This window comes from Durio zibethinus, chromosome 26, assembly GCF_047325235.1.
Source record: "Durio zibethinus cultivar Kanyao isolate XHJ-2024 chromosome 26, ASM4732523v1, whole genome shotgun sequence".
Taxonomy (NCBI): domain Eukaryota; kingdom Viridiplantae; phylum Streptophyta; class Magnoliopsida; order Malvales; family Malvaceae; genus Durio; species Durio zibethinus.
In genome coordinates, this window is record NC_143187.1 from 4,502,846 (window position 1) to 4,512,548 (window position 9,703).

Below are 9,703 nucleotides of genomic sequence, written 5' to 3' on the forward strand. Positions count from 1 at the left end.
GCTAAGATTTATAGTAAGAAACATAAGTTTTTGAAAAGTAAAAAATTACTGGAACCCATGATCTATTGAGGTAATGTTTGCTTTCATTTTTTTTTTTTGTGATTTTTGCATAACTTTTATAATATTTAATTTGCTTATACTTATTTTTATATTTATTATATGGTATTTATTTTTTCATGAATTTCCATAACTAATATTATATTTGCATGATAATTTATTTACTTAATATATTTGTTTGCATGATTAATATATTTATTTGTGTGATTTATTAATATATTTGCATGATTATTAATATATTTATTTGTATGATTATATTTAATTTGATTACATGATTATTAATATATTTAACTGCTTTATTATTAATATATTTATTTGCATGATTATATATTTAATTGCATATTTTTCATGGTTTATATATTATTATTTACATGATTGCATGATTTATGTATTATTATTTGTATGATTATATATTTAATTACATGTTTATTTGCATGATTTTATATATAGTTAATTGTATGATTATATATTTAATTGTATGTTTATTTGCATGATTATCAATTTATTTATTTGTGTGATTGTATGATTATTAATATATTTATTTGCATGGTTATTTATTTATTATTATTATTGCATGATTGATTTATATTATTATCTGTATCATTATATATCTAATTATATGTTTATTTGCATGATTTATATTATTATTTACATGATTATATATTTAATTGCATGTTTTACATTGTTAATTGGATGATTATATATTTAATTACATGCTATATGCATGATTATTAATTTATTTATTTGTGTACTTGCATGATTATTAATATATTTATTTGCATGGTTATTTACTTATTATTATTGTTGCATGATTTTATATTTATTGCATGATATGATATTGTTTGATTAATATTATATTTAAATGATATTTGATTGCATGTTTCTATATTTATTGTGTGCATAATTACATGATTATATTTAATTACTAATATATTTGTATGATTATATTTGATTTGCATGATATTATATATTTATATTATTGTTATTATTGCATGATAATTAATATATTGCATGATATTTTTACATGAATATTTTAATATGATCTAGACATGATATTATTACATGATATTTGGTATGATTTATAATATTTTTTCATGATAATTTTTGCATAGTATGATTTAATATTTATTATATAATTGCATGATTACTTGATATTTTGATATAATTTTTGTATCACCATGTTTTATAAATAAATAAAATGATTGGAATTGATTTTGATTTGCGTGATAAAATCATATTTAATTAAGGTTTAGATAAGATAACATATAATTAATTTGGTACCAATTTTAGGCGTAAAAGGGTGCTAATACATTCTCTGTACATAATCTACTCTTAAACTTTAGTTCTAATGATGTAGACCAAAACGTATTTTTTTAGGAACCCTTGGCTTAAACTTAAGATAAGATAGATTCATACAGGTGATCAATCGTACCTAAATAAAATAAATTAATGATGACTCCATAATTTTTGTGTCTAATGAATAAATTTTCTCGACCTTAATGTTATGACAGATATGTCTAGTGGTTTACAGGAGTAGCTGGAGGACGAGCTTGAACACAGGGTAACATGGGAGATAAAACCAGAGAGAAAAAAGACAAGTGTTATCAAAAAAGACCTTGGATAGTCCCCTGCCATTGCCAATAAGTTCAAACAGTGATATAACAGATTTGGTGATACAAATTAAGAGGTACTAGTCAAGCATATATACTTATACTGCCATGGCACTCAAAAATAACAAATGTTTTTAAGTGTACAAAAGAAGACACACGATGAGTTTCCTGGAAACTTGCTATCTCCATCTCACCACAAATATGACAGCTAAAGATGAAGATTTGTTTGCTAGCTACCTGGCGATGGGAACCATATCTGAGTCCACGTTCGCGGTGGGCATTTCAACTGATGTGCCTGATGTTGTCATGTTGTTATGAATTCGCTGAGTTCTCTCAAGGGCCATCTCAATAGCCATGCATTCCTTGAGTTCTGTTAAAACGTAACTAATATCAGGCCTTTGGATTGAAGTTGGTTGTGCACATGACATGGCTATCTCCACGATTTTCCAGGCAGCATTGACATCGAATTCACCTTGCAACCTAGGATCAATAATGGTTCGAATATCTCCCTTTTCGACTATTGGACTCAACCATTGAAGTATGTGAATGCTGCGCTCGTGACTTCTTATTATTGCAGGCTGGCCTGTGATTAGCTCAACTAGAATAATCCCAAAGCTGTAAACATCGCTCTTCTTGTTTAAGTTTCCTGAAACTTGAAATCTACATGGAAAACAAAAAATGAATTTTGTCAATAGGACTTCAGAAAAAATTAGATTCAAGGAACTCTCATGAACCAGCCCTATTTCGTTAAGTTATAGACAATTACTCAGGATCAAGATATCCAAGTGTGCCAGCAGGGCAAGTCGATATATGAGATGCATTTTCGGTTATGAAAAGTTTAGATAGCCCAAAATCAGCTATCTTCGCTTGCTTGCTTTCAGTCAATAGGATGTTGGCAGATTTCAAATCTCTATGGACTATAGGCGGCTTGCAACCATTATGTAGATACTCCAATCCTGCAACTCCAGCAAGACATCAGTTAACATCTGATTTTAAGGGTAGGGAAGGATTTTAAAAATCAAAGGCATTAAATAAAAGACATTGTCAAGGGTTGTGGACCATGTGCAGCATCAATCGCAATTTGAAGTCTTTCTTTCCATTTTAAAACATTTCTGTTTGTCTCTGCAAGCCAAAAGAAGCATTAAAATCATCTCTTTAGTTGGGTTTACCAAAAGGGAAACAGACAGTAGACAAAAAAAAAAAAAAACGAAAAAACTTTGCAGAAAAAACTGTTTAAGATATAGCGCTATAGTTTATCTAAAAACAAGAACTTTTTGAAAATGATATTGTTCATACCAGATAAATACCGTCTTAAGTTTCCATTTACCACGTACTCATAAATCAGCGCCATGTTGCCACTCTCATCACAGTAACCAATGAGAGATACAAGATTTCTATGATGAACAATCATCAAAAGCTGTGCCTGCAATATTTTTAAATGGTGTTTCCGAATGAATTTATCATCACAATTATGTATCATATATTATAAGTAATGTTAATGCTAATTTCAACATGGGATAAAACTTTGGCTGCATTTCTCTGACCTCTGCTCGAAATTCCTTATATCCTTGCTTTGATGATGGCGAGAGTAATTTGACAGCAATTGGAGTGTTATCATTCAGAGTACCAAGATAAACTTTTCCAAACCCTCCCTCTCCAACAACGGTTGTGAAGTTACCAGTAATTTTAACGATCTGAGAGTAAGTAAAGGGTCGATTCTTTGATTCAAATGACCCATCCTTCGTTGACTTGATCAGAGGCTCTGCAACAACAATGAAATTATAAGAGATCTGCTCTCATAGATAGTTTTTCAATTGAAATTCTCTTACAAAATAACTACAGAATGATGGATTTCTTTATGGGTGTGTGTTCATAACTGCGTACCACACCAATGCCAGAAAGCTTAAAACAACAAATTGCTAAAGCATGCCCACACCATTGAAGCATGGATGTCTACACTCAACACTCTCCGGTTTAAAAGTGAAATGGATTGAATTCAAACCACATCCAACGCACATGCAGTATTTCTACGGTAATCAGGTCCGGTATATGCTATAAACCAGAGGAATTACAAACTTCGACAATTTCAAGGCAAAAACAAAAAATCTACACGAAAGAAAGAAAGTACCTCGTTGTCTTCTCCTTTTAATTCTGCCAAATGCAATTAGAATGCTCAAGAAGATGAGGACCAAAGCAGATGCAACGGATACAACAACTGGAACAGCAAAGTTCTTCTTTTCTTTACGATGACATGGATCTATTTGGCACAAATCTGGATTTTCAGCCAAACTGGCATGAAATAGAATAGACAAATGTCGAAATGCATCAATTGAAATGTCACAAATTATTGCATATAGGATCAAAATTCGTTGAGAAGTTTGCAATATGATGTTATCTTGCCCTCATTTTGCAACCCTGATATAATGATAACTCTCATATAGTTTCTGTTAAAATATACCAGACTAATTTATCCGAAAATGACTTATCATTTTGTCATAGGAAAATCAATCAAAGGAACATGGGAATCAAAATTAGAAAAGGGAAATAAATTTTAAATAAAAATAAGACTAGCGTGAATCGTTAGAGAGTGTATACTCTATAGAATTTTACGAACCTCAGAACCAGTAATCCTTTATCAGACTTGTCCTTGAGCGATTGGGGAACTGGACCTGAGAGCCTGTTTCCAGATAAATTTCTACACATAAAAGTGATATATTAATCTTTTGTTTTCATTGCTGAGTATTGCTATCTTATGAATGCGCATAATAAACAATGAGGTAAACTTTTATATCATAGATGAAAAGTTAGAATCCTGAAATTAGTGTGCATTAACTTACAGGACTTTCAAAGTTGGCAGTTGTGCTAAAATTTCTGGCACTGGCCCCTTTAATTCATTGTATGATAAGTCACTGATAAAAAAAAGAAATTGAGTAAATATTTTGGGTGAAAATTAAATAAAGTCATAAAAGGAAGTAATCCTCTTTCTTGTCACGGACAGGGTTGCGTGTACTGGAAACAGAACCTACCGCTTTGTAACTAGTGTCTAGCAGCTGCATAAAAGAGCCGCCCAACGAGGAAAGTTGGGGTATGGTGACTTTGAATTGAAAGAAACTCAGGTTCTTTGAGATTTAGATCATTTCTGGTTTGATACCCGGCTTATTTGGATTCTGAGTCCTTTTGAATTCAAATTATTGAGGTTTAGAGTCAAATCTATTTAAATTCGGATTGTTCTAATTTTTAGTCATTTCAGGTTTGGATTAATTTGGGTTTGGGGTGGGGGATTTTGATGGTTGAACCTTTTTTTTTTAATCAAATAGGGTATTCAGGTTAGGCTGGGTTTGAATTCGGGTAGATTTTTTGGGTTCGGATAAGTCCGGCCAACTATAAGTGCTGATATATACACTTGTGCAAAAGAAATGTTTGGACAACTACTGTCGAGGAGTGACTTTTTCTCTATAGCAACTTTAAAAGTTAAAAGGTTAATACTCACAGGGACTCTATTGCCTCCAGATCAGAGAATGACGAAGATATCTCCCCTGTTAATTTACTTGCACTTAGGTTCCTGCAAGGAATATAGGAATAAGGAGAAAGTTATTTACCCTGATCATAAATACAAATATTGTATTGGATTCTAATACATGATTCCTACAAAGAATTTTTATTCGAAAAAAAAATTGTAGCAATGGATATCCAACACATATATGGATGATTTCAAAGTGCACTCACAGTGAGATGATCCTTGGAGTACTGTTGAATCTGCAGGTTATACCGCTCCAGGTATGTTCTTTGGGGAGGCATGGATCTCCTTGCCAGTCATTTCTGTTTATGTTGTATGTTTGCTTGACGGCCATGATAGCATCACCTAAATGGTCAATTTTAAAACGAACATGGTTAAGAATTGAATTTAGCTAACAAGTAGGAACCCTATGAAAATAACACTAAACCAACATTTCGATATCTGGAAAATGTAGAATATAGATTGAAAAAGCAAGAAAAAAAAGAATGATTGAGAAAATGAAACGAAAATTAATGAAAAAGTACCGTCTGATTGGTCAGTTGGTGAAAATGGAAGAGGAAGAACTCGGTAATACTCAAGGGCGTTGAGTATGGGAGGAAGGTCGGATTCTTCTGTTGCATCAATAGTAAAGTTAATAACTCCTTGAATTAGCAAATCCTGGAAGTTAATCGAGAATGGCCTTAAGTACTGAAGGGTAATGAGTCTACTCTTGAAACCATTCAATGTGATGGTGAATTGTCTAAGTCGATCTTGTGCACTCTCTTCAATCTCAGCAAAGTGAAAGAAGACAAGATATTGACTAGTGGGGAAACGAGATGATTGGTAAAAATAATTCAGGGATCTGGAGCCATTGACTGGCCGGACAGCAGTTCTCAAGACCTCAGCAGGTACTTTGTATGAATCATTACCGGGATGATCGGTACTCAATGAGGTATTTATTGGAACAGAACTAGGAAACTGGCCGGATAGCCAGATGCGGTCATAACCATCGTCCTTGTACCTATTGGGGAGAAAGACAATCGAATGAGTAGAAGATTTTACCATACAAATATGGTAAGAGCAAAAATGAAGCATGCACTCATCATGAACAGAAATATGACAACATCTCAGTCTCATGAACAACTATTAACAGTATTCAGAATATATAATAAAAATAACAAACCCAGAAATTAATTAATGTTACCTTAAAGAGTCATTATTAGATGTACCCAGGTCAATAACCCCGATGTTTTTTAGTGCTGCTCCAGAGTTGGTTCTATTATAAGCTGAATTATTTGAAAACCGTAATTCCAATGCCGAAATGAAAGGAATTCCAGAGCCAGTGTTTACCAGACATACATATTCGGTATCAGCTGTGAAGAAGTGAATAATTTCGAGGAAGAGCATGTACCATACGCTTTGCAATTTCACGGTGTCCCAGTAATTAACCCCCACATATACGTCAAATTCTGGTATTTCATTTTTGTCATCATAATTTCCATATAAAAAAGAAGCTCTAATTCGATAGTTGTTATTTTTGCCCTGTTTAGGCTTCAAAGTGTAACAGTTCTTGTTTCCATCGGGAAAACTTCTCAGGCTCCTGTACTCCTTCCAATACTGAATGTAATAGTTGTTATTAATGGCACTGGGTGATACGTCATGGTTTTCACCAGTGTTAATGAAATCTTTGTCGGTGTTGTAGAATATACCGGTTTCAACGTTAAGGTAGTCTTCTTCCGCTCCACAATCGATGCTTATGAAACCTAAATTACCCACCATTGTTTCGCAGTAAAAACTCAAAGCATTAAATGGGTCATCAAAATTCAAAAGATTCAATATAATTATTACAAAGAAATTGAGTTTTGTGTTGTTTAATGCAATCAAATACCTAAACAGCATGAGTAATTGAGTTTAAAGAGTTGTAGAGCTGCCTTATCATCCGTCTCACCGGGGGTGGGTGTTGGAGGAGGCCAGAGATGAGGAGTTGAGTGTGAATTTTATTAAATTGGTTGAAATTGGTGCATGATTCTAAGACTTGCAAAATGGGTGGTGGCTGCTAATGTTATTGGTGGTTTAAATGTCTTTATTATATAAAATTTTATTTTTTATTTATTTTTTTTACATATTAGCAGTCAGCTTTCAATATTTAGCAATCGCTTCGTTATGATCATAGATCTAAAATATAAGATCGACCAGTGCAATAAGTAATTTGCAGTTTAGAGATGACGGAATGTATAAATTTTATCAAATTAAAAAATAACACGTTAATTATAATTTTTTTAAAATTATACCTTAACTGTTATCACCTGTTAACATTTTCCTCAAATTAATATTGATATATCTTCATATTAATATTTGCGAATATGAAAGGACTGTGGTAGATATTTGGTTTATTTCCATCATAAAAATTAAAAATTAGTACAATCTTATATATATATATATATATATATATATATTAACTTTAGATAAAGATATTGTGTCGTTCAACAACTCGGATTTGTCAATAAAAGTTGTTGACTTGATATGGATATCATATTACTTTTATTCAATAAAAGTGATTCAATTAATGGAATTAAATTTTTTTTTATCTACACAACATATAAATCTCATCATGATTAACTAATTATAATTAAAAATTATAATAAAAATACATCAAATGGAAATTTAAAAATAAAATGAATAAATATGTTTATTTTCTTTAATTAAAAAGTAGAATAAAAGTTATTTAAAAAATTTTAAAAATATAATGTATAAAGATGTTTATTTTCATCAATAAAAAATGTATTAATAGTCGTACTTAGGTATAGATTATATATACATATAGAGAGTGAAACTAATTTTAAATATTATGATTATGGTAAGATGTTAAATATAAAATTAGTTGCAATGAAAATTTATTTTAATTTTAATATATTTAATCAACTAGTTCTAAGTTCATATCTTTTGCAAGGAAATACAAAATTAATTAATAATTACACTTATCAATTAATATTCAAGGTTTCTAATTTTTTACTTTTTAAAAAAATCTAATGCTTACGATATAAACTAAAAAATAACTTGCATGTTGAATAAGAAAATGAAATGAACAAAAAGGATTTTGAGGGAAAAAAAATAAAAGAAAACCCTCTTTCTTAGGTTTATAATGAAATCAAACAAATAAGGTGTTTAAACTAATGATTTAACAAAATTAAAAAAGTTTATGTTAATTTTAAATCAACAATATTATCAAACTCCTCCTAAAAGGAAAGTTGTAATAAATTGAAACTCACATTCCCAATAATATTCAAGAACAACAAGGGAAAAGGAATATGGTGGTCCTGCTCCAAAAAATTTTGTTTAGTTCTGCTGCTATAACATTGGTCAATTTCGCACTAGAGTTGAGATTATACTAAAAGCAAGCTGGATGTGTTAAACTCTATAAACATGAAGAATTACAAAAATAAGAATTAAGTTGGTTGAGAGAAAAATTAACTTGAAGAAGATTTATATATGCATGCAATGCAACATACCCGGATGATTTTGATCGGTGGCCAACGTTCTTCTTCCGACGCTGGCCTCAGTTAGTATCAGAGTATCCCAAGAAGTCGTAATCCCGAAAATGAAAATGAAGAGTGGTAGTAGATTATTTAGCCCGACAATCAATTTGTGACTACCCACCATGCTGGTCTAATTTCCTTAAGAAGAATTATGAATGGACAGAGTTGTTGTTTAGATTGAGACATTGGTCAGTTGAAGTGGCATTTTATAAGTGCTGGAACTTATTTTGCACTCAAACCGACGACTTGTAAGGTTTTCGGAGTAAGGAGAACGCAAAGGACTTTTCTTTTGGGTTAGAGTTTTGTGAAAGGAGTTGTATATATATTATTACTGTTCATATTAACTTATAAAATATTATTTTTTTAATTCATTTGGATTTACAATTTTATTTTATAAAACATATCCCATAAATTAAATGTATTACGAACATTTATATCTTAAAATTAATTTTAATACATAATTAATATGAAATTTATTATTTTTTTTAAGATCATGACAACATGGATGTGCATAACTAATAACCACATGGTCATAACCTGCCATTTTGACTGGTTTCGTTCCTTAATTTTATGTCTTAATTTTCTCCTCGTTAGGTTACTATCTCTTTCAAATATATGAATCCAATCTTCCATTGTTTATTAAGGTCTATATATTTGAGTCAAGCTAAAAGGAAGCTACTGAGTTTGTTCCAAAGGCTGTCCTTCCATATACGCGAAGACTTGATACAGAAGGCTGAGACTTCCATATAAAATTAATTTTAATACATAATTAATATGAAATTTATTATTTTTTTTAAGCTCATGACAACATGGATGTGCATAACTAATAACCACATGGTCATAACCTGCCATTTTGACTGGTTTCGTTCCTTAATTTTATGTCTTAATTTTCTCCTCGTTAGGTTACTATCTCTTTCAAATATATGAATCCAATCTTCCATTGTTTATTAAGGTCTATATATTTGAGTCAAGCTAAAAGGAAGCTACTGAGTTTGTTCCAAAGG

The 9,703-nt window shown here is 30.9% G+C and overlaps 1 protein-coding gene across 2 annotated transcripts; it reads right to left on the reverse strand.

Moving 5' to 3' along the window:
- Positions 1–1,658: 1,658 nt before the first annotated feature.
- LOC111274585 (putative leucine-rich repeat receptor-like serine/threonine-protein kinase At2g19230) lies at positions 1,659–8,923 on the reverse strand. Of its 2 annotated transcripts, XM_022859339.2 has the most exons (13): positions 8,673–8,902; positions 6,368–6,926; positions 5,709–6,184; positions 5,394–5,529; positions 5,158–5,229; positions 4,505–4,576; positions 4,282–4,362; positions 3,796–3,956; positions 3,212–3,429; positions 2,964–3,090; positions 2,727–2,789; positions 2,434–2,623; positions 1,659–2,327 (listed from the first exon to the last, which is right to left on the reverse strand). In XM_022859339.2, exons 1-13 carry the CDS (start codon positions 8,821–8,823, stop codon positions 1,901–1,903), a joined length of 2,733 nt encoding a protein of 910 aa, XP_022715074.2. In that variant the 5' UTR covers positions 8,824–8,902; the 3' UTR covers positions 1,659–1,900. The 2 variants fall into 2 exon arrangements, with proteins under 2 accessions (XP_022715074.2, XP_089612112.1); XM_089755986.1 differs by lacking the exon at positions 1,659–2,327 and having other exon boundaries at positions 2,470–2,623; positions 2,708–2,789; positions 8,673–8,923.
- Between the last annotated feature and the right edge of the window lie 780 nt (positions 8,924–9,703).

What these genes read in the sequence shown, in the direction of transcription:
- LOC111274585 (XM_022859339.2), bottom strand. Translation starts at nt 8,823, where the DNA reads ATGGTGGGTAGTCACAAATTGATTGTCGGGCTAAATAATCTACTACCA. An exon ending in CACCGATCAAAATCATCCGG is followed by an intron (nt 6,927 to 8,672) that starts GTATGTTGCATT and finishes TGGGTAATTTAG; the next exon opens with GTTTCATAAGCATCGATTGT. An exon ending in ATAAGGAATTTCGAGCAGAG is followed by an intron (nt 3,091 to 3,211) that starts GTCAGAGAAATG and finishes AAAATATTGCAG; the next exon opens with GCACAGCTTTTGATGATTGT.